The following is a 24,851-nucleotide window of genomic DNA, read 5'->3' as shown; positions in this document are numbered from 1 at the left end:
CAAAAAGATAAAGTCTGACACTGTTTCCACTGTTTCCCCATCTATTTCCCATGAAGTGATGGGACTGGATGCCATGATCTTCGTTTTCTGAATGTTGAGCTTTAAGCCAACTTTTTCACTCTCCACTTTCACTTTCATCAAGAGGCTTTTTACTTCCTCTTCACCTTCTGCCAGAAGGGTGGTGTCATCTGCATATCTGAGGGTATTGATATTTCTCCCAGCAATCTTGATTCCAGCTTGTGCTTCTTCCAGCCCAGTGTTTCTCATGATGTACTCTGCATAGAAGTTAAATAAGCAGGGTGACAATATACAGCCTTGACGTACTCCTTTTCCTATTTGGAACCAGTCTGTTGTTCCATGTCCAGTTCTAACTGTTGCTTCCTGACCTGCATATAGGTTTCTCAAGAGGCAAGTCAGGTGGTCTGGTATTCCCATCTCTTTCAGAATTTTCCACAATTTATTGTGATCCACACAGTCAAAGGCTTTGGCATAGTCAATAAAGCAGAAATAGATGTTTTTCTGGAACTCTCTTGCTTTTCCGATGATCCAGCGGATATTGGCAATTTGATCTCTGGTTCCTCTGCCTTTTCTAAAACCAGCTTGAACATCTGCAAGTTCATGGTTCACGTATTGCTGAAGCCTGGCTTGGAGAATTTTGAGCATTACTTTATTAGCGTGTGAGATGAGCATAATTGTGCAGTAGTTTGAGCATTCTTTGGCATTGCCTTTCTTTGGGATTGGAATGAAAACTGACCTTTTCCAGTCCTGTGGCCACTGCTGAGTTTTCCAAATTTGCTAGCATATTGAGTGCAGTACTTTCACAGCATCATCTTTCAGGATTTGAAATAGCTCAACTGGAATTTCATCACCTCCACTAGCTTTGTTCATAGTGATGCTTTCTAAGGCCCACTTGACTTCACATTCCAGGATGTCTGGCTCTAGGTGAGTGATCACACCATCGTGATTATCTTAGCCGTGAAGCTCTTTTTTGTACAGTTCTTCTGTGTATTCTTGCCACCTCTTCTTAATATCTTCTGCTTCTGTTAGGTCCATACCATTTCTGTCCTTTATCAAGCCCATCTTTGCATGGAATGTTCCCTTGGTGTCTCTAATTTTCTTGAAGAGATCTTTAGTCTTTCCCATTCTCTTGTTTTCCTTTATTTCTTTGCATTGATCGCTGATGAAGGCTTTCTTATCTCTCCTTGCTAGTCTTTGGAACTCTGCATTCAGATGCTTATATTTTTCCTTTTCTCCTTTGCTTTTCACTTCTATTCTTTTCACAGCTACTTGTAAGGCCTCCTCAGACAGCCATTTTGCTTTTTTGCATTTCTTTTCCCTTCAGTTCAGTTCAGTCACTCTACTGCTGCTGCTAAGTCGCTTCAGTCATGTCTGACTCTGTGCAACCCCATGAATCGCAGCACACCAGGCCTCCCTATCCATCACCAACCCCTGGAGTTCACTCAGACTCACGTCCATCGAGTCAATGATGCCATCCAGCCATCTCATCCTCTGTCATCCCCTTCTCCTCCTGCCCCTAATCCCTCCCAGCATCAGAGTCTTTTCCAATGAGTCAACTATTCGCATGAGGTGGCCAAACTAGTGGAGTTTCAGCTTTAGCATCATTCCTTCCAAAGAACACCCAGGGCTGATCTCCTTCAGAATGGACTGGTTGGATCTCCTTGCAGTCCAAGGGACTCTCAAGAGTCTTCCCCACACCACAGTCCAAAAGCATCAATTCTTCTGCGCTGAGCTTTCTTCACAGTCCAACTCTCACAGCCATACATGACCACTGGAAAAACCATAGCCTTGACTAGATGGACCTTTGTTGGCAAAGTAATGTCTTAACAAAGTGCCATTCCATTCCTCATACCTTCATTTATTGAAAACACACTTACTACTTTGCTACTATATACTGAAACATTTCATTTATTATTTCTAGTAGCTTAAATTACATATTTAAATTAGATTCCACAACTGTTAAAACCTTTCTTTCTAGTGAAGACTAAGAACTAGGCAATTATGAACTGTCATTTACATTTTCATTCTGTAAATTGGCAAACATAAATACCAGCAATAATTTCTAAAGAACTGTGCTCTTTTTATAGAAAATATCTCAATGTGGCACCAAATATTTGGTTTAGTTTCTCCATAAAATAAAGTCAATAATCATTAACTAATGTTTAAGTATCTTGTTTTATTAGGGAATGACTGAGGTATTCAATATACTTTCATCATTTAGCTTATTTAGCACAACTTTCCCTTGTGGCTCAGCTAGTAAAGAATCTGCCTGCAATGCAGAGGACCTGGGTTCGATCCCTGGGTTGGGAAGATCCCCTGGGGAAGGGCAAGGCTACCCACTCCAGTATTCTGGCCTGGAGAATTCCATGGACTGTATAGTCCTTGGGTTTGCAAAGAGTCAGACACAACTGAGCGACTTTCACTTCACTTCATTTAAAACTTAAAGCTTCCAGGGTTCTTCCCTGCTGTAAGAATCCAACATGCAATGCACGGGATCCAAGTTCAATCCCTGGAAAGGGAACTAAGATCCCACATGCCTCAGAGCAACTAAGCATACACACCACAACTAAAGAGCCCTTGTGCCACAACTACTGAAGCCATTTCTTCTGGACCCCACATGTTGCAACTGCTGACCTCACATGCCACAACTAGAGAGTCTTGGTATGGTGCAATGAAAGATCCCGTACAATGCGACGAAGATCCTACATGCTGCAGTTAAGACCCAATGCACCTGAAGAAATAAATATTTCAAACTAAATGAATCTAGTCACAGACATAGAGAACAGACTTATGGACATGAGCAGGGGCAGGAGGAGGAAGGAGAAGATGAGATGAATGGAGAGAGGAGAATGGAAGCATATACAGTACCATGTGTAAAATAGATAGCCAATGGAAATTTGCTATATGACTCAGGGAACACAAACTGGGGCTTTGTAACAATCTAGCAGGGTGGGAAAGGGTGGGAGGTGGGAAGGAGTTTCAAGAGGGAGGGTACATTTGTATATATATGGTTAATATCAAAGCAATTATCATTCAATTAAAAATAAATAAATTAAAAAATAAATCTGGAGAGAGTATTTTTAAGTAGAGATTCCTGAAACAATTTTTCTAAAGAGTTCACCAAAAACATTTTTTCTCATTTACATTTAATTCATTTATAAAAAATTTCATTATACCAAGTTATTTTTCTTGCTAACAAATTTGCAACAGCTATAATAAAATCTCATTTGATTTTTATTAAGCCTAAGTACAATAAAGGTATACTTAATGTTGATGACTCTAAGACATGTATGTGTTAATTAAATCAACAAACCCTAATTCCAGGTATTAATTTATAACTGAATATTTCATGGTTCACACGAACCTGAAATTCATCCTGGCCTGTTTCCTTTTATATTTCTGAGAATTTTTATAAGTGCTTAATTTGCAATTAAGCCAATTAAGTAGAGCTCATTTACAAATTAATTTTTATAATACCATCCAAAGGTAAAGACATATGTGCACATATAGACAGATACAATCAGAGATCTCATAGCTTCATTTTAAAACTTAGTCATGAATCAGGTATTACAATATAAAACTCGCCAGTTTATAACAATTGGAATAGGTTAAACTTTAAAAGGTCTCCTCCTTCCTTATTTCCCCCTCAGTCTCAGGAATGATGATCTAGGTAACTGTTCCTGAGAACCCTGGTCTCAAGGCATATTGAGAAGAAAGCAAATGCTCCTAGAAGGACCTCTTCCTTCAAGAGTCAGAATTCTGAAGAGATATTTTATCAACCCAGTCTTCTCTTACAACTGCGTACACAATAAAGGAGACCATATTGACTATTTTCAGGGCAAAGTTTTCCTTTAATTCCCAATTAAGTAAGTATTTGTAAATATAAGTTATGTATATACATAAACCTGGGGCTGGGGTGTTAGTCAGAGGCTGGCTTTCTGATACTCCTCACTTCTCTGTCTGAGAGTCTCTATTTCCCATTTTAAAGCTGAATTTGTCAGGGCTAAGATTACTAATAAAATTGTGTGGTAGGCCAGTAAGGTACTTGTTAGCGTAAGTCCTCTAGGCATCACTCTAGAGTTGTTTTAGCCCCCTTATATGACTCAGTTTCTCCCTCAAGTGGTCTAAGACCACTGTGAATGCTCAGATCACTGAATGACCAATTTTTATACATGAATCCTGGATGAGCAATCTTTTAACTAGTAAGTGTGTTTCCCTATGGGACCACTACACAGTATGAAATCCATAAATTTCTCAGTTGCTGAGAAAGCTTTAACTGACTGAGAGGGATTTTGTCCCTCTTCTTTGGAACAAAGCTCTCTTGTAATATCTTCATTTTTATCCTAACATATTCTAAAGGCAGCCAAATTGAGGGAAAGAGTCAGATCAGTTAGTCTCTTACCTAACTACTCAGCCCAGACCACTCAGTGAATTTCAACTGAGCAAAGCCCAGTGTCTTTCAACTTCTCCCCACTCAGTATCTTTCAACTGGATGGGTATTTTCCCAGTGTCTTTCAACAGATTCCACCTCCCCCCACCAATATTGTTCATTTGAGGAGGGCGGGTACCTGTTATATGCCTCCAAATGAAACGCAGAACCATCAACCAATACAAGAGGGCCAAGAACCAGGACAGACTCACCCAAAGTGTCTGGGATTTCCAAGGAGGTGGATAGGTACAAGAGGCCTCTGCTGATACCAGTATGCCAGTCCCTTGTAGAGTTTAGGTAAAGGAGAGAAGTTCCCTTTAGGTCCTTCATGGTCGTCAAAACTATGGACTGGAAAAAAAAAATGCACATGATAGTTGTGAGTGCAATTTCATTTGGGATAAATGAGGACTACAGCCCAGAAGACAGCCTCTCAGATAACTCAGAAGAACTGTTCTGAAGAGGTAAAGAGAGAGGTCAGTATACATGTGATATTGGTCAAGCACATATTTTGGCAGAATGTTGTTGCTAGTCATGAGGAGTAGATGTTTCCATTAATGATTTTAGTGATTCTCTAGATATGAGAAGATATACGAAATCAGGCTCATAAAATCTTCTGACAATGTCTAACTATCTGAAGGCCTGTTGTGCTAGGTTTCCTAGAGCACAGAAGGCTTCATTCCTGATCTCTACCCTAAACTCCTTTCAGGATGTATTGAAGGTCAGCAACTGCAGTGGCTAGAGACTTCATTTTTGTAGTTCCAGATGGTGTGACAATTTTCAGTTGACACCACACACCAGCTGTGTGAACCTGCACAAGTCATTCATCTTTGAGAATGTCTTCTGAAGTGTTAAATGGGGATAATACCTATCTCACAGGACTCGCATAAGATTTAAATGAGAAAATATATATAAAGTACTTCAGATGGTACCTAGAAAATAATACTTAATTAATGGTAATTATATTAGAAAGAGTCCTAGTTAGGTTTTAAGAATTCGGAAATGTAGTTTCATATGTCCCCTCAGTCATGTAGGTGGAACTACATTGGGAAGAGTAAGTGAGAAGTGACAGATATTTGGGGAAAAGATAAATATTTCTGGGGTTAGGGATTAAGAAGGACAAACTTCAGGATTTAGGAGATATAGAACAAAGTGTCTACAGTATTGGAAGACACAAATAGATTTTATTTGTTTTGTTGTTGTTTTCAAGATTCAGAAGGATTAATAGGGGGAACTTTCAAAGCTTGGGGAAGAGAGAGAGGAGGGAGGAAGTACAGCAAGTGAAAACATGAAGGCCTCTATGGGTCTGCTGTGGGGCCCTCCCAGGTACAAATCCTTTCCATGTCACCAGTTTCTTGTCTGTAAGAAATAGGCATCATTCAGCCTCTTGGACTTTCCCTGAATTCCAATGGGCAGATTCAAACAGTTGCTAATCAGGGAAGAGATGGATTGAAGAAAGAAAGGAGGAGCAATCAAGAAACAGTAGTGCAGTATGGGGCAGTTACTCCTTGGAAGTAATGCTTACTCCTTGCAAGGAAAGTTATAACCAGCCTAGATAGCATATTAAAAAGCAGAGACATTACTTTGCTGTCTAGTCAAGGCTATGGTTTTTCCTGTATTCATGTATGGATGTGAGAGTTGGACTATAAAGAAAGCTGAGTGCTGAAGAATCGATGCTTTTGAACTATGGTGTTGGAGAAGACTCTTGAGAGTCCCTTAGACTGCAAGGAGATCCAACCAGTCCATCCTAAAGGAAATCAGTCCTGAATATTCATTGGAAGGACTGATGTTGAAGATGAAACTCCAAAATTTTGGCCACCTGATGCAAAGAGCTGACTCATTGGAAAAGACCCTGATGCTGGGAAAGACTGAAGGCATGAGAAGGGGACGACAGAGGTTTGAGATGGTTCGAAGGCATCACCGACCCAATGGACATGAATTTGAGTAAACTCCAGGAGTTGGTGATGGACAGGGAGGCCTGGCGAGCTGCAGTCCATGGGGTCGCAAAGAGTCGGACATGACTGAGCAACTGAACTGAACTGAGATGAATTTAAACCTAAACCACCAACAGGCTTTTCATCACAAAATTCCAGGTGCATGTGCTTACAGGAATATTTTCTTAATCTATATATTTAAAACTGTTATAATCCCATTCTGAATGCTTTGATTTTTGAAGACTCAGGAATAGTTCCTTTTTTTAAAATTTATTTATTATAGGTTCCTTATTTTGCAAATACATTAGAACTGGCTTCAATGAGCAGGCAAGTGTCTTGTATGATATTTAGCCAATCCATAATAGGTAAATCTGGCTGTAGCTGCCCTGAGAGAGACAATGGAAATATTAACCACTCTTAGGTGGAGCTTAGGAATGTAAGCAGATGGGGTAGGATGGTCCTTGAAGAAGAACCAGGCATGGCTTTCTTGACCAAAGCCATTTGGTGATCTAAGCCTGGCCACAATGTTTGCCCTTGAGCAGGTCTCAGTAATTAATGATCTTAAGAGAAGAAAAGAAAGAAGAAACACTGCCTGTTATGAGGCAAGAGAAATTATAAAGACTCCCAGGTCTCTTTCAATGACAAAGATTAACCTGAAGTGCTCAACAACCAGATCTACTGGAACCTAAAGGATAATGATGTTGACCTTTTATAAACTGTGACTTCAATCAACTAAAGCTTGAACTCTGTCAACCACCCAAGCCCTTTCATGAATATACTTAAAACTTCCGAATTTTGCAGTTCTGGGAGACACTGCTTTGAGGAAGATCCTTACTTGCTGCAAGTAGTAAATCCTTCCTTCTTTCTGACTTGGTTGGGTCTTGTGGCTCAATACCCACCAAGAGGTGAACTCAGTATGGAGGCTCCTGCTAGCTCCCTCACTGGGCTTTAATCCAGTTACACTGTTACGAAACAGGGGCTCTGAAGAAATTACTTGGGTCACTAAGGTCAGAGACTCATAAAGTTCCAGCACCCTCAAGGAATCCTCACTCCCTTGACCTTAAGGTCAACAGACTAAAGATAAAGGAGTCCTCCGTGCTTCCCACCTCAGGGGCAGGAAGAAGAGTAGGAATGCTTCAAGGCTTATGCAGATATGTCTTGAAACAGACTTGGAAAGTGAAAGCGAAGTTGCTCAGTGGAGCCAGACTCTTTGCGACCCCATGGACTGTAGCCTACCAAGTTTCTCAGTCCATGGAATGTTCCAGGCAATAGCACTGGAGTGGGTTGCCATTTCCTTCTCCAGGATATCTTCCCAACCCAGGGATTGAACCTGGGTCTCCCACATTGCAGGCAGATGCTTTACCGTCTAAGCCACCAGGGAAGTCTAAAGGTCAATGATTCAGAATGAGGTAAGCAAACTTGTTGAGGCAAGTCCCATTCAAATGTTCAAGGCACTAAAGTGGTCTGAGGTGTCCACAGAAGTACTAAGAACAATAACTGAACAGAATTTCGCAATCTTGTCCAAACCTTTTGCTGCCATGGGACTTTTCCTTCAAACAAGCTTCTGTCGGAGTCCAGATACAAACCCATGTGAAAGCAGGGTTGCTCTAGTTTCGGAAGGGTGGGGGAGGGGTTGGGCGTGATTAAAAAAAAGTCTATTCATAAGATTAAAAAAATTTAAATCATCATGGGAGAAAACCTTTGAATTCATATTTATATCGTAGTCTAAAGAAACACTGATCACAAAGTGAAGTTCCCCAAACCGACACTTCATTAGTTTCTAAAGTGAAGGAAGAGCTTTTGGATTTTAAGGGCATTTCTACTTAAAGGCTGGAGAAGGAAACAGCAACCCACTCCAGTACTCTTGCCTGGAAAATCTTGCCTGGCGGGCTACAGTCCATGGGGTCGCAGAGTCGGACACGACTGAGCGACTTCACTTACTTAAAGGCATGGGAATAGAGAATATGATTTTTAGTCACACGGAAATGAGCCTTGGATGGAAATTTTCAGATTTATGGACTATGTTCTGCAGGACCAGGGCAATGAGTCCCCAGGCCCCACCAGGTGGCGCGCATATTCGGCATTTCCAGAACGTTTAGTTCTCTAACTCAAGGGTCAGATGGCGTGCCTCGTGCTTTGTAGGTTTAGGAAATCCGATTGGATGTCACGCTGGAGAAAACAACACTTCTGTTCTTCTGTTGTAAACTTCTTCCCTTTCACTTTCGTCCCAACTAGACAAATCCGCCTAACCTTGGTGTTGCCAAAGCGTTTTAACGTTTCAGAAAAGGAAGGGGGGGGGGCGGAAATCCCAGCCATTCCAAGCAGAAAGACCAGAAGAGCCTTCAGGCGGCGTCTGGCGAACCAGGAGAAAGCCTGGGAAGCTGGAGACGTTTTAGTTTAAGGCTTCGCCAACCACGTGATCGTCTCTGGCCTCAGTTTCTTCATCTTTAACATGGCTCTGAGCCATACCAGCCCGTGGCATCCGTGGCAGGGGAGTCGGACCAACCTCAGATTAAATTACATAATTTATACCTCAGCTTAAATTATATAATTCCTAGTTAAATCTATATAAAAGTGGGATGTCATCTGGTATGGTTAAATGAAAACGTTCGTCGCGCCGGTAGTGTCACAGTCAAAATGGCTTTATTATTGCTTTCCTTCGTTAACTCATTACCCTCCGGAGGGATGCCCCCTCAGTCTGACAAAGTACCCTCCCCCCCCCGCCCCGCCCCGCCATTCTTTTAAAATTCATATTCAAGGGAGGTTTTACAACTCCAAGCTGAAACGTGCTAAAGGATAGATGGCCGTGAGGGGCCAGCGGCACTTCGGAAAGCGAGGGCGGTTACTTCACAAACGCTCCGTCAGGGCCTTTCTCCCTCCACACTCCCGGCCCCCAGCCCTCAGACTGCCGCCAAAGGACCTCCGCCGCCCTGAAGGTAGCCTCCCGCTCGCTACCTCCTGAGGTTTCTCCACAGGCGCGTCCCGGATGCGCGCCCCGAGGCGGGGGACGCGCGGCCCCGCCCCTGTGCGTCACCGCGTACTTGCGCAGAGGCGTTTCCCGGGGCGTGCCGCGGTTGCTAGGCGACCGCGCCACTCTCCCTCCCGCCTCCCTCCCTAGCTGCTCCTCTCGTTCTTCCCGAGCAGGGCCAGTTCAGAGCGAACGCGCGCGGAGTACCCGTGTCCAGACGAGAGTTCCCGGGGCAGCGTCGCGGCCCGGAAGGCAGCCGCCGCGGCGCAGGTGGACGCCGCCCGCCCGCCCGCCTCTCCAACCTCCGCCTCTCCCCCCAGCGGGGTCCCGAGCTGCGGGATGGGAGGCACGGCTCGCGGGCCCGGGCGGAAGAATGAGGGGCCGCCGGGGGCCGCACTCCCGCCGCAGCAGCGGAGGTAACGGCGCCGCGGGAGCAACGGGCTGGGGCGTCCCGATAACCGGGGCGGGGATGGGCGGGCTGGAGGCTGAGCGAACCCCCAGCGGGAGGGTTAGGGAAGGGGCTCTGGCCCGCCGCCTTCTTCTCCACCCGCTGCCCTCCTCCAGAGCCCAGTGGGGGAGGAGGCCAGGGAAATAATTCCCACCCTGGGGTTCTCTCTGAAGCCCTCGATCGGGGATGTACGGTCAAGAAGTCCGAGAAGCTGGGACTTTTGGTGGGGCTTCTTAGCAAACTGGGGGGGATAAACGGACTTTGCCGTGAGGGGTGTGGTCTGGCCTCGGGGTGCAGGTGAGGGACTCTGCCCGGTAGGCCTTTTCTGTGGATCCTGTTTTGAGAGTTTCTCCGCCTTGCATTGTATTTTACACCTTAATAGAAGGGACCCCCCCCCCCGCTCCCCAGTTCATTTGCATGGACACTTCCTTTGGCTCTTTATAGGATATCTTGTAGGTCTTCCATCTGTCTTTCTCTGTAAATGTGGACGTCTGTCCCATTGTGTTTGTTTTATACCTGCTGTTGGCAAAGAATCAGTCGCATCCAGAATTTTTGTTTCTTGTCAGTGAAGCAGTCCCCATTAAAGACATTATTCTATCAGAACGTGACTGTTTTTTAAAAAGAGAACATTCCAAAAATATTTGTAGTGGGTTGTTAGGGTTTGTTTTTTGAGCTTTTAAAAAACCTCTATTTCTGTAACGCATTGATTAAGAAAACTCTAGAACTAATTCTGCGAAACAGTTTTTACAAGCCACTGAATTATTGCAGCATGCTTTTAAAGATTAAAAAAGTTCTTCCCTGGCAGCTGGGTCATTATTGCATTCATAGTATATCATGTAAAAATGATACAATGAAGTGCTGATGTGTGTTACTGGAAATCTGTGTTCTTGGTGGCAGATGAAGTACAGTATCCAGGGCCATCTTGTGGATTAAAGAAATCTTCTCCATCTTTTGTGTTCCCTTCCAGTGGTGGAGGCACAGTTTTAAAGTACAGAGAAATAATCTGTAATCACTTGGCATTTAGTTTCCACCATCCACTGGAAAATTAAGTGGATAAAGATGTGAAATGCTTGTAATTTAGAGAATTCCTTTAGTATTTGCTGTAGAATTCACTGTATTTTTCTATAAATTAGATAGATGTTAAGTAGGCAAGTAAAGAGAAGGCAGCCCTAAGAAGGCCTTTTGTTCCTTGCTTGTAAGACCTAGAAAGGTGTAGACTGGAACTCTTCTTCCCTTTACAACTGTGTGGAAAATGGCTCAGAGAGGGAGCTGGTGTAGCCAATTTTAGAGCTGAAATTAAAATCCATGTCTTTGAAAATACAGTCCTCCGTCTTGTTTGTTCTAGTTAGCTTTTAGGCTTCAGTATTTAAACTAGTCTTCGTTTTCAAGTAGTAAATTAAATGAGATCCTTTGATAGTCCCTATCCTTAACAACATTCAGAAAGTAAGAATTATTTTTAACTCTTTCAAAATACAAACCTAGAAATACTTTTATTTCTTTAGCTAGAAAAAGAGAAAAGTTGGATTTCCTCTCTTCCTTTGCTTACTCTGTAGTTGGTGTTCAGTGCCAAAATTCGAAGTGAACATTTTTTTTTCCCACCATAAACATTTTTGTTGGGATATGATTGCTTTACAATGTTGTGTTAGTTTCTGCTGTACAACAGTGTGAATCAGCCACAGGTGCACATATATCCCCTCCCTGCTGAGCCTCGGTTGTACCTCCCCGCCCAATCCCACCCCTCTAGGTCATCACAGTGCCATCTGAGCTCCCTGTGCTATATATATACTGCAGTTTCCCACTAGCTGTCTGTTGTACACAGTAGTGTATGTACAGAGTGGACATTTGTTTGTATTATTTATTCTTTGTAGAAGATAAGTGGTTAAAACACAAGGTGTTTGGGAAATACAAATTTATTTACTTTAGTTACTGACAGGTTTTATCTGTAATCCTTTCAACTAGATTGGGGGATGGTGTCTACGATACCTTCATGATGATAGATGAAACCAAATGCCCACCCTGTTCAAATGTACCCTGCAATCCTTCTGAACCACCTCTACCTAGAAGACTAAATGTAAGTAAATGAAGTAATGCTTTGAGCTTTAATGGTCCTTCTGAAAAGAAGGAAGATCTACTTTGAATGATCAAGGTACAGTTATATCTCACTGGTTAACCCAGGCTTTTTTTTGTTTCTTTTTGGTTTCTCTTTGAAATAACAGGTTCTGAGGTCCAAGTTTAGCTTTTCAGAATGATTTTGATTTGGAACCCATGTATTTATTCCTTCCAATCACTGGGATAAATAGGAAAAAAAAATAGCATGCTACTTTTGACTAGATAATGGTTATTTTTTTAAATAGAATGATAAATATATAGAGTGTATTATGATGGCTCATTTTAACAGAAACAAGGAACAGGAAATGCCTCTGAACTTAGAGGTATGTTTTTTTCTGCAAGGTAGAAATGCAGTCCTAGCTTATTAGTATGCTTAAGAGAACCATTTTATAGATCATAAATAAAACTTGAACAGTACAGTTTGGTTTTAATGCATTTATTCATTTTGGAGCTTGCAGACATTTAGCTTTTGACACCATTTTATTAAGCTAATAATAAAAACTAATTCTTATTCCCTTGGCGCACATAAAGTGTTAGGGAGAGTGGGGTTTGGACACGTTCCATGACAGGGAGAAGCTATCCTGTGGTTTTAAAATTTGCTGCATGTCATCTAATGAACAAATTGAATAATTGGGCTGATTAATTTATCAATAATTCTCCTTCATATTTCTGTTTAAGACCTAAAATTATTTCTATATAAAGAACTGCTTGCATTTTTCATAGTCCTTCCCAGCTGTTTTGTCAGCTTTGCCACTAAAAATCAACTTTTTCACGGCTTTCAAGGCTAGTAATATTACAGAATATGGGCTAAATATATCTGGAAGGCCGGTAACTCTATTTTTAATCTCCTTTCTGGAGTGCAATAAGTTTCCTTTCCATTCTCTGCCAGTTTATTTTTATAATATATAAAAACTTCTGAAAACTCCAGAACCATATATGTAGTCCTTGTGCTGATGATCAGATTTCTCAGTTACTTGCTGACAGTTAGCATATCTCTATAGGAAACTTTTGCAGTTGGTTATCATGTGACTTAAAATACATTTTAACTAATTTTTTAAATTAAGAGCTAAATCATTTATTAATTGATATAAATTATAATTTATAAATATTTAAAAAATAAAATCACATAATTATTTCTAATATACATTATTTTGGAAAGAACGCTAGAGAATTTGGAGATGATAATTGAATACAGACAATTGTCCATTTTAACTTTAGCACTGGCCATTATTTGGCCAGTGCGAATCACTGTGTGTGTGTCAGTTGCTTAGTCATGTCCGACTCTTTGTGACTCCATGGGGTGTAGACCACCAGGCTCCTCCATCCATGGGATTTTCCAGGCAGGAACACTGGAGTGGATTGCTATTTCCTTCTTCAGGGGATCTCCCTGACCCAGGGATCAAACCCAGGTCTCCTGCATTGCAGGCAGACTACCATCTGAGCCACCAGGGAAGCTGTCTAGTAGGGCAATTAAATTGTGTTTCAGGATCAAAATGAATTTTTTTACTCTATGATACTCACAGTAATACAATTTCAGAAACACAAGGTTTTATGTTCTAATCCAATGGTATCTTTGCAAACTTTGCTGAAACACTACTGTTGAGGGCTTCCCTGGTGGACTGGCAGTTAAAAACCCGTGTGCCAGTGCAGGCGACAGGTTCAGTCCCTGGCCAGGAAGACTGTGCCTGCTGCGGAGCAGCTAAGCCCGGGTACCACAGCCACTGAGCCAGCACCCAGGAGCCTGTGCCCTGCAATGAGAGAAAGCCCACACATAGCAATGAAGACCCAGCTCAGCCAGAAGTAAATAGATAAATTTAAAAAGAAATAAACGTTTGTTTTTTAAAGTGCTTTTCCTCTTAGTGACACTTGTAGCTCATTGTGCCATGACTCCAAGATCCTACTGCTCGCTTCACAAAGTTTTTTAGCTTCGTTGTTTATCCGAGATGCCTTACATTCTCATTGTAAATGATAAATGCTCCTAGGCTTTTAATAGGTTAGCTTTGTGTTTCAGAGATTTAGGGTCGAGAGTGAGGGTGGTGTTCTATAACTACTTTAACATGTGTGTGGAATTGTAGATTCTTCTAAAACAATGAAAGAAAGATTTTATTTATAGCACAGCAGATTTGATACATAATTGATTCAGGCCAGTATTTGAGTTATTTACAAGAAAGGAAAGAAAGCTAAGAAAAGAACCCCTCCCTGTGTGGAAAAATTCCTTCCTGGAATTCTTCAGATGCATTGGAGATTCAGAACTTGACAATCCGTGGGGGCCTAGACCTGAAGTGTCGGGTTTTGTTCTGGGAGCCACGCTTGCACAAAGTGCAGCCTGTGTTGAGAACGTGGGATCACAAGCCGTGTGAGGTGGAGGTTGTGATGGGGGATGATGAGTTTACAGAAAAACGGTGGGGCAAAACAGCCCTTTCAGGTATCTGAAGAGCTTTAGCATGGAAATTTGGACACTCCTGTGTGAGTCCAGAGAACAAAGTAATACTTAAATTGCAGAGAGAGAGATTTAGGCTAATTTTAAGGAAAAACCACGAGTCAGCAAATCCAAATGAGTCCTTATTATAATAGTTCTATGGCAGTTAATTTTCTGTTGTATATCTGTTCTTATTAACCTGAGACCCTCTCTTGTTCACAAACAGAAATGAAGACCTCGAGAGCCAGGACAGCCTTCCTTGTAGGCAGAGTTAGGTGAAGTAGCCAGGGATGGACCCTGGACCACAGATAGCTTTCCTACCAGCTTGTCGAGTTCCTAGAGAGTCATTCCTTTGGGTTAAGACATTAATCTTCTATTAAAGTTCAAATAGCTCTGGAGAGGTAGCACATTAAGTTGTATAGCAAGTCGCAAGCAGGTTTTATGTGGGGGAGAAAGTGGGTGAAGTGTTTCCATGCCTCCTAAGAGAAGCCCAATCAAGAAGCCCTTCTTGGAGCAGAAGGCATATTTAATGCCAGACATCTGGTGGAGGGGGAGTCTGGAGCCACAGAGGAAGGCACCACAGAGAGAAAAGATAAGCTAGATGGGAAGGGGAGGGTGTATCAGAGTTTAAACCTTACTGTGTTGAGAATTTTCCCTAATTTTTATCAGTATTTTTAACCTGCTTTATCATTTGCAAATGTCTTTCACATACATTATTAATTGATTCTCATAACATACTACAAGGAGGTATGATCCACATTTTACAGATGGAGAAATCAGGGTTAAGAAACTGGTCTAAAGGTTTTACCTGTCCTGGGACCAACAGTTTTTGAGCAGTGTAGCCACCCCAGCCAAGGTCTCTGACTTCATATTTTTTCAGAATATGTCCCCAAGACTTTAGAGTAAATAAATATTTAGATGCATTTAGGTTAGATAATAAAAGAAAACTGGTTGAGATGCATGCAGATGTTCGGTTTGGTTGTGTATATCTAGCTAAAATCAAACAATTATAATTGTTTAGTTCAGCAAAGCATGTCTCCTAACAGATTGTAGAGCCTTGAGATAACCCGTTTTTTGGTGATCTCAATTGTTCACTACTACTTTTATAGTAGTAGTGAACATCCCTAAAAACAGGAGTATTTGACTTAATTGATGATAAGAAAAATATTGCATTATATTTACATTTTAGCACTTCTTAACTAGCGATCATTCTCTATTTTGGTATCAGAGATCTCTCCTGGTCCGTATCTTGCCTCTTTATTTAGAAACCCAATGTCAAAGTATGGCTACAGTTGTACTGGCTGCTTTGCTTATGTGTAAAATGGTGCAGTGCCTCATTTTTGTAACTGTAGTACTCTATAAATGTTTAAATTGATTATAGGACCTAAAAGGAACAGGCTGGAACTAATACCCTGCTTTTGTAGCTAAATTAGGGTCTGTCTAGATATGCTGACATTTAATTTTTTTTCATCCCTTTCTTTGTTTGTATTTATATTTTTATTTATATAAATAATTAGGTGTTGTTTATTTAGCTCTTGTTACAATTCTGTCTTTTAAATGTTTGGCCACTTTGGATCATTACCTTATAATTTGTATCATATTTTAAGAGATCATAACTATAGCTCAGAGCTCCCCTGAAATGATCATAGAGGCTCTCAGACACATCAGGGGTATAGTTCTTCAGATCCATTAAAAAAAATTGTTCTTGGAACTATCCTGGAATTTTTTTTTGAACAGCAGATTTAGCATTTTTTTCCCTTTAATTTCTTCTCAGCACCTTCTTACATTTTTCTCTTTTTTGTGGTGTTTGGTTTTTTTGCTTTTTCTCCCATCTATTTTCAAAGAATCTTATTTCAGAGATATGCCATAAGTAGAGTTTTCTTCTGTGGGTTACTGTTCCTTGCAGAAAAAGGTGATGTAAAATCAAGTAAAAAGAGTTGCGTGCCTCTGTCACGTAGGCTCTTGCTGAGGAAGAGTGGTGTATGTGTCTGTGAGCCTGAGAGAGGGAGAATGAAAGGAGGAGGATGTCTTTATTTAGGAAAGGCCCCTTTGCACAGGGGCCTTGGATTCTCACTGTTCCTCGTCAGATACAGAAAGAATCGGCCTCAGTGGTCTCAGGAGTCTTCTCTGGATTAGAACTTTTGTGATTGGGTGAAGGGAGGTAGAAAGATGGAATGGTTTATCTGGGGCCTTGGTTGACAGCAGGTCACGGTCAGTACTCAGGCCCTACTGGAGAGGTAGAGCAGACACCAGGAGAAGCTGGCGCCAAGTTACAGAAACGTTCGGACAGAGTCAGAAGCCCTGGCTTCACATCCTGCCTCCGTCCCTTTATCATTTACCGAACACTGTAAGATGCACTATTTTGCTCCTGATACGTGCCCTTAAGATTTGGGAAGATACTTGAAACAAGTGTGAACAGTGTAGGGCAGTCTGTATATAATCAGGTGCCAGATTAGGCGGTAGATGGAAAAGGTACAGGTAAGACGTGAGTGGAGCCTCAGGCAGTGTGGTCTTGGAGTAGCTTCGAGTAGGAGAGAGAGGGGACGAGAACTGGGCTTTGACAGAGTGTAGGGTTCAAGTGGATGCGCTGAAAAGATCCTCAGTAGGAAGACACACCTGTTAGAAGGAATCTAGCACGTTTACGGTATGGTAAGATGGCCATCTTGTCTGAAACAAAGCAATACATGTGTAGGGAGTTGGGGTGCCCATACGTCACGGAGTCGAAAGATTAGCATAGCATAAGTTTCTAGGGACGCCTGCTTTTCTCATCTCACTTTTGGGTCTTTTAACTTCACAGCTGGACATGTTTTGTTGTTTTGTTCAGTCCAGGGGATGATTCTTTCGTCCTTCCACTGTTTTTAGTGACTTTAACATAGATTCGTTTCTCTTTGCCATAGATCACCACTGAGCATTTAACAAGAGATCCTACTCACTGCTTCCTGAATGGAGGCGAGATGAAGGTAGAACAGCTATTTCAAGAATTTGGCAACAGAAGAGCCGACAACCTTCAGTCGGATGGTATCAACGACTCTGAAAAATGCTCACCCACCGCCTCTCAGGGTAAAAGCTCGGATAGTTTGAATACAGTGAAATCCAGCAGTTCATCCAAAGCATCCAAAGTGGGGCCTCTGACTCCAGAACAGGCCCTGAAGCAATATAAGCATCACCTCACTGCTTATGAGAAGCTGGAAATTGTCAATTATCCAGAAATTTACTTTGTGGGTCCAAATGCCAAAAAAAGACATGGAGTTATTGGTGGTCCTAATAACGGCGGGTATGACGATGCAGATGGGTCCTATATTCACGTGCCTCGAGACCATCTAGCTTATCGATATGAGGTGCTGAAAATTATTGGCAAGGGCAGTTTTGGGCAGGTAGCCCGGGTCTATGATCACAAACTTCGACAGTACGTGGCCCTGAAGATGGTGCGCAATGAAAAGCGCTTTCATCGCCAAGCGGCCGAGGAGATCCGGATTTTGGAGCATCTTAAAAAGCAGGATAAAACCGGTAGCATGAACGTTATTCACATGCTAGAAAGTTTCACATTCCGGAACCATGTTTGCATGGCCTTTGAATTGCTGAGCATAGACCTTTATGAGCTCATTAAAAAAAACAAGTTCCAGGGCTTTAGCATCCAGTTAGTTCGCAAGTTTGCTCAATCCATCTTACAATCCCTGGATGCGCTCCACAAAAACAAGATCATTCACTGTGACCTAAAGCCAGAAAACATTCTCCTGAAACAGCACGGGCGCAGCGCAACCAAGGTCATTGACTTTGGTTCCAGCTGTTTCGAGTACCAGAAGCTGTACACTTACATCCAGTCTCGGTTTTACAGAGCTCCGGAGATCATCCTGGGAAGCCGCTACAGCACACCCATTGACATATGGAGTTTTGGCTGCATCCTTGCAGAACTCTTAACAGGACAGCCGCTCTTCCCTGGAGAGGATGAAGGAGACCAGCTGGCCTGTATGATGGAACTTCTGGGGATGCCACCAGCAAAACTTCTGGAACAATCCAAACGTGCCAAATACTTTATTAACTCCAAGGGCCTGCCTCGCTACTGTTCTGTGACCACGCAGGCCGATGGGAGGGCTGTGCTTGTGGGAGGTCGTTCGCGGAGGGGTAAGAAGCGGGGTCCCCCGGGCAGCAAAGATTGGGTGACAGCACTGAAAGGCTGTGAGGACTACTTATTTATAGAGTTTCTGAAAAGATGTCTCCACTGGGACCCTTCTGCCCGCTTGACCCCGGCTCAAGCATTAAGACACCCTTGGATTAGCAAATCTGTTCCTAGACCTCTCACCATTGAAAAGGTGTCAGGCAAACGGGTAGTAAATCCTGCAAATGCTTTCCAGGGCCTGGGTTCCAAGTTGCCTCCAGTTGTAGGAATAGCCAATAAGCTCAAAGCTAATTTAATGTCAGAGACTAGTGGTGGTATGCCTCTGTGCAGTGTATTGCCAAAACTGATTAACTGATGGGCAGCAGTGTGCTCAGAGATGCGTATGGATATATTTTTAATTATCTTGCAAACCTGAAAATGGAAAAAAAGCCCATTCGTGGATGTGTTTTTTGTCAATGTAGATTTCTTTAAAAAAAAAAAAAAAAAAGGCAAAGCATTTTTATATGACTGTTAAAAGAACTCTTCACAAGGGCTAAATTACCTAACCAGCTTGTATTGGCCATCCTGGAATAAATATTAAAAGACTTTTTATAGGTCAGTGCACCTTTTGTTATTGGCAGGCGTGCATCAACTTCCATATTAAATTCGGTTGGTTTAAATCTCTTTCTTTCAAGGTAGAAGGTATGCTGAAAGTATATCCTGATCATTAACTTCTAGACTCCCTCAGCATCTGTTCAGAGGTTTAATCTGGGACATAGCCGTAGTCACAGGTGAGAGCCAAAGCTAGATCTCTGGCCCCAGCCTGCTCTCCTGTGGGCTCCTGCCAGGTGGAAGTACTCACAGTAGAATATGGGGTTGGGGAAGCTCCGGGATGCAGGGGGTCTCCTGGAGAAGTCACGTCGTTGCTTGCAAGTGGCTCCTTTCAGTTCTGTGATGAGTGGTGTTTTTATTTTATGTTGTCGTTATTTTGCCACTGGTTACTTTCCTGGGCACTGAAAGCATTTTACAGATATCTCGTGCTTGTGCTGAGTCGCTCAGTCGTGTCCGACTCTTTCTGACCCCATGGACTGTAGCCCTCCAGGCTCTTCTGTCCGTGGGATTCTCCAGGCAAGAACGCTGGAGTGGGTTGCCATGCCCTTCCTCAGGGGATCTTCCCAACCCAGGGATTTAACCCTAGTCTCCAAATGAGCCAGAACATTAAAGGTAACATCAGCATGCAAATGGCAGTTGTGCGTTTCCATGGATTCTTACATCACCAAGTGATCCCTGTCACGTAGAGCTGACCCCAGCTCCATTACTTTCATTCCTCTTTCTAGCTGTCTGCCACGTTAATGTGCCACAATTTTGTCACTTTCAGTTTAAACAGAAGACGATTCCCTGGATTCAGAGCAAGCTTCAGTTATAAGAAAATCCAAAAACTGTAATCCGTTTCATTTTTTTCTTCACTTAAATATCCTATTTCTGTGCTAAGGTTTAAACAGCGAGGGCTAGTAACAAAGCGAACTGGTAGCCAGATGCCTTCCTCAGAAGGGTGGGGAGGGGCAGCAGCTAACGCACTCGCTGCCTTGTTTTCTTCCCCTGCCCTGCCTCTGCTTCTGTCCTCCAGAACAGGGTCCACCTGAGCACTGTCCTCATGGGGTGCCCTGCAGAGTAGACCGTTACTTTCTCTAACGCTGTTCACAGAGTTATCCAGTTACAGTTTTAAGATGGAATTTAGTCTCTGCAGATTCTATAAGATCGGAAGGAGGGTGGTTTTGTTGGACAACACAGAAAAAGAAGGAACATGCCATGGGCACTTTGCTTCAGGAGCTTTTGCCCTAAACAGAAGTTTTCCTGATGGCCGCAGCACAGGCTATAAGACCAATGTCTGGAGCATGGTCCCAGCCTTTCAGGTGCAAGGCCACAGGGCAGGGCAGGGTTCAGACTGGGGCCCAGCCTCTTAAAAAGGGGATGTCCTGGTATTTCTGGGACCTGAGCAACTGTATATTTAAAACCTTAGTTATTTGCTCTACCCCTGGTTTGCAGAAGGCAATGGAATATGCAAGTCCTTTCAGCCCTTTAACTCCTGCTGAATGCTCTGACTTGCAGAGAAGTTGTGTAAAACTCCTGCATTATCTAGGCACAGCATATGTTGAAGTGGTTTTTCCAGTTGTTATCACACAGGGAGACCTGCTCTCTTCAGCAAACTGTTAAAAGGACTACAACCTCAAACGCGTCTGCCATGTGCTAGATTTCGATGTTTGTGTTGTTGGTGAGCTCTCTCCTTGGTCACTCAGCGCTGTGTGTGACTTGGGAGAGAAGGGAGCCTGTGGTCTGATTCTGTGTATTGAAGGGACCATAAAGTTACGGAACCCGGGCCAAGTGACAGAATATACACAACTCATGACACTGTACAAATTCTAGAAAGCTCTGGGAAGGTGAATGGATGTGTTAATGCCTAAATTTGGCAGCCTAGAGGGTGACGCAGAGCAGAGTCATTCAAGTTGGCATGCCTGGCTGTTGCGGGCTGCTTCAAGTCTGGGGAGAGTGGGCTGCTCGAAAACACTGTGTTTGTGCCAGAAGGATTTGGAGAGGTTTATGAGTGCATTTCAAGTTTAGGGATAACTGAGGTTTTTAGAAGCTGTCACACTATGCCCCCTTTTCCCAGCCTTTGTCAGATATTGCTTGGATCCCTGCCCAGCCATAGCACTGAGTAACTGAATTGGATCAGAGTTGATAACAGCGATTCAGGCTGTGTATTACAGTTACTGGATTGTTCTTTAGCCATTTTCATCATTTCAATGAAATAGGTCAAGTCGGTTGATTTATTGATTTTTAAATTTAAAAAATCAACTGAGTTTCCAAATTGTTTCTGACGCAGTACAGAGCTGGGTAGAAATGTTTGTTTTATTTCATTCCTAAAATCATGGTTTTCTTTCACCGTGGAAAACTGACCTGTCCAGCTAATGCCTGCTCGCCTCATTAGGCCCCATCCCACCTTCTGCTCTCGCAGTGATTGATCTGTGTATCATGTGCTGTCGTGATTTCTCCTTTGTTAGAGTGCAAGCTTCAAACGGGCACCCCCGTTCATCATGGAGCTCTGATTAACCGGGCCTGATGCTCCTGAGCGCATACACGTGCTGGGGGTCGTTTCCCTCCGTGTACCAGGAGTGTGCTCACCTCTTATCTTCTTTCAAATTGACCGACACAGTGAACCTCTGACCCCTTCTTTTTGAGAGAGGATAATTGGAGAAGGGTTATGTGAGGCCACCTTTTTCTGATCCAGTATTTGACATTTGATGATAATGAAAAAGAAAATGCAACCCTAACCTAACTATGACACAAAGATTCTGCTTCTGTCCCACAAGAGTTCCATGAAAGAGGAGAGAGTCTAGCCTGGATCTCCTTTCCTGGAGGAGATTATGACCATACTAGCATGCTTTATCCTGAGGTGTTTTTGAGTTTATTTTTTTTTTAATTAGGGGATAATTACTTTATGATGCTGTGATGGTTTTCGCCATACATCAGTTTTAATCAGCCACGGGTATACATGTGTCCCCCTCATCCCGAGCCCCTCCCCCCTCCCTCCCCACCCCATCCCTCGGGGTTGTCTCAGAGCACTGGCTTCGGGTGCCCTGCTTCATGCACTGAACTCACACTAGTCATCTGTGTGACGTACGGTAATGTATGTGTTTCAGTGCTTCTCCCTCAAATCACCCCCCGCACGCCTTCTCCCACTGAGTCCAAAAGTCTGTTCTTTACATCTGTGTCTCCTTTGCAGCCCTGCATGGAGGATTGTTGGTGCCATCTTTCTGAATTCCACATCTATGCATTAATATACAGTGTCTCTCTCTTTCTGACTTACTTCACTCTGTATAATAGACTCCAGGTTCATCCACTTCATTAAAACTGACTCAGATGCGTCCCTTTTTATAGCTGAGTGATATTCCATTGTGTATATGTAACACAGGTTCCTTACCCATTCGTCTGCCTTTGGACATCTAGGTTGCTTCCACGTCCTGGCTATTGTTAAACAGTGCTGCAGTGAATACTGGGGTGCACGTGTCTTTCAGTTATTCCTAGGTGTTTTAAGGGGAGGTGGGACAGACAGGTTAGCTAATGTCATTATATTTTAGTTTTTCATGACATTAAATTTGTTAAGAATGGGGTTTATTACATGATCAAAAAACTGAATGAAAGATTAAACAAAAATTTAACTGTGAAACAATCTATAGCAGCTGGTCATGTTGAAACTTTCTGTTTTAATTCCTGACTAGGCGTGAGTAAAGTTAAATGCTACATTTTAGGTAACAGGTGATACATGGTTCTAAGCTTTTCTGACTATCAAGGCTACGCCTACTGCTTTAGTGAATCATGGAAAATTCTTTCTCATTTATTTTTAATGATTTCTCTTGCATCTGTTATTCAGCGTCACAAACACGGAAGTTGGCAGGGTGACAGTGATTGTTCCAGACTGCATCTGAATGCTTTTTTCTCCTTTGAGAATGAAGGATAAGTACTTATCCTTTGAATTAGGTGGAACTGCCAGAACACGTTTTCCTCCGTTTCTTCAGTCTCGCCGGAGGTGACCAGTCTGTAGAACTATCGCTTACTATGCACAGAGCAATTGCAGTCCCCCACAGCATGAGCAACCTGGAGCCTTCCGGACACGGAGAGACGAGGCCAGGGATTGGCAAGTCAAGGAAGCACTGTCCTCTGCCAGGGATCAGCCACTCAGTTTGTAATATTTTTAATCTCTTCAGTGTGTCCCACTTTCATCTTCAACCTGTGCTTCCTAAAGCCCAAGATTTTACAAGAATTTACTTCCAAACCTGACCTTCAACCAGAATGTGATTTAGGGGTAATCCTTTCAAGTGAGTCAAATTATGCCTACTATTTCAGTGAGAGACGTTTTTAAGCAAACCATCCATGTAAGGACTAAAAGCTCTGGTTGCTGAGAGCCATTTTCCCTGAGATAAGCCAGAGCTACAAATATATCGTCTAGACTTTGAAAGAAAGGATACGATTCTTAATATAGCTCACCAACCACTAAGTCAAGCCCAGGCTCTCATAATTTTTTCTATAACAGGAGAAGTCTGCCTGCATGTTGACTCAAAAGATTCTCACCTCTTCTGCTACCACACAAATAAATAAAAAAGAAAGGGCTCCCCTAAATCAGGCCAGATGGTGACCTGTAGCTATTTCAGCTCAGGATGTCAGTGTCCAAAGCATCAGGTTTGAATCATTTGGTATCATGGGATTTGATCACTGTTCGCTTGAATCTGCTGACTCGCTTCCTCTGGAAAGGGTAGTTTGGCATGGATGAGTCAGTGGTTTTTTGTTTTTTCCTTAGGGTGTTTGTTTTAAAAAAAAAAAATTGAGAAATTTTCAGCATCTCATGATGGTTTCAAAACCAAGGCTGACAACTTTCCCAGGAGGCCAGGAGTGCTATACTCTGAGGTGTTCCCAGTATAATGGGTGAGTATCAGTCACTGAATTCTTAGGGCTGCAGGTACAGCCTTTCTTAACTTGGTGATAATGATGGAGAAAGAAAATGCTCGAAAAAGAAAATACTGAGATGAGAAAAGCAGTGGAGTGAAAAACAGCCTTGTAGAGAGGCAGCCTGTACCATCCTTTGAGTTCTCCAGAGTGTCCTCCATGAGCTCTGGCACTGTTATAGAGAGGGAGCTGGGGAAGCAGGTGTGGGCTCAGGGATGCCCGTCTTCAGGGAGCCCTAACTAGCAGCTCTCCTGTCAGGAGTTACCACATGTACCCTCCCGGGGCCCACGCTCGGCCTATGGGTGAAGTCTGGCGAGCAGCTTAAGGAATGCAGCTTGTTTGGGAAATTTTGGTGTTTTTTGTCTACAGGTAATGTGGCACTCACGGGAAAAGAGCAAATGGAAAGGGAAAGAATGTTCTTAGGGGCCCTCAGGCACCTTAGCTGCCACCTGCTTCTGGCTGGCCCTGGGCCTCTACTGCCCTGGCAACAGGAGCTAAGCAGACGCAGAAGAACTGCCTTCGGTCACTCTTGAATTTTCCCCGAGTTCTTGAGTTCCCCCTTCTTGCCGTGGCCTACAGCTAGAAAAGGATCTTCCCAAACTCACATGAAGCAGCTGCATGTTAGAAAAACTAACTTCATCTGGAGAAACTGCAGACCAGGAGGGAGTTAATACCAGCCTTCACCATAGCAATTCAACTTTGACACAGTGTACCCCAAGCCAGGACATGCCCATGGTTTTTTGGTTCCATTTAAGGCAAAAGCTATCCAAACTTGGAAAGGCAGGGAAGTGACTATAGGAGCTCAAGGTGTGCAGCCTGTTGCCTCTCGACGTCCAGGAAGGTGTTCGTTCTAGTCCAGAGGCAGAAATGGGAAGCAACTGCAGTGCCAAGGGCTGATCCTGCCCTTCCTAGAGCGTGCCTGGGCCCAGCACAC

The 24,851-nt window shown here is 43.0% G+C and overlaps 1 protein-coding gene and 1 long non-coding RNA gene across 2 annotated transcripts; one reads left to right on the top strand and one right to left on the bottom strand.

Annotated features, from left to right (window-relative positions):
* Positions 1-3,187: 3,187 nt before the first annotated feature.
* Positions 3,188-9,397, bottom strand: LOC120879940. Its single transcript, XR_005724912.1, has 2 exons — positions 9,334-9,397; positions 3,188-4,795 (listed from the first exon to the last, which is right to left on the bottom strand). It is a non-coding gene; the product is annotated as an uncharacterized LOC120879940 (long non-coding RNA).
* Positions 9,398-9,498: 101 nt separating this feature from the next.
* On the top strand, positions 9,499-19,037 carry DYRK3 (dual specificity tyrosine phosphorylation regulated kinase 3). The gene is made up of 3 exons (XM_040262940.1): positions 9,499-9,762; positions 11,754-11,865; positions 17,220-19,037. The coding sequence occupies exons 1-3, from the start codon at positions 9,686-9,688 to the stop codon at positions 18,792-18,794; spliced, it is 1,764 nt and encodes a 587-aa protein (XP_040118874.1). The 5' UTR covers positions 9,499-9,685; the 3' UTR covers positions 18,795-19,037.
* The last annotated feature ends 5,814 nt before the right edge of the window (positions 19,038-24,851 follow it).

Source organism: Oryx dammah, unplaced genomic scaffold (assembly GCF_014754425.2).
Source record: "Oryx dammah isolate SB20612 unplaced genomic scaffold, SCBI_Odam_1.1 HiC_scaffold_21, whole genome shotgun sequence".
Lineage (NCBI taxonomy): Eukaryota > Metazoa > Chordata > Mammalia > Artiodactyla > Bovidae > Oryx > Oryx dammah.
Note: the sequence above shows the minus strand (reverse complement) of the source record. Positions and strands in the feature narration are given on the sequence as shown.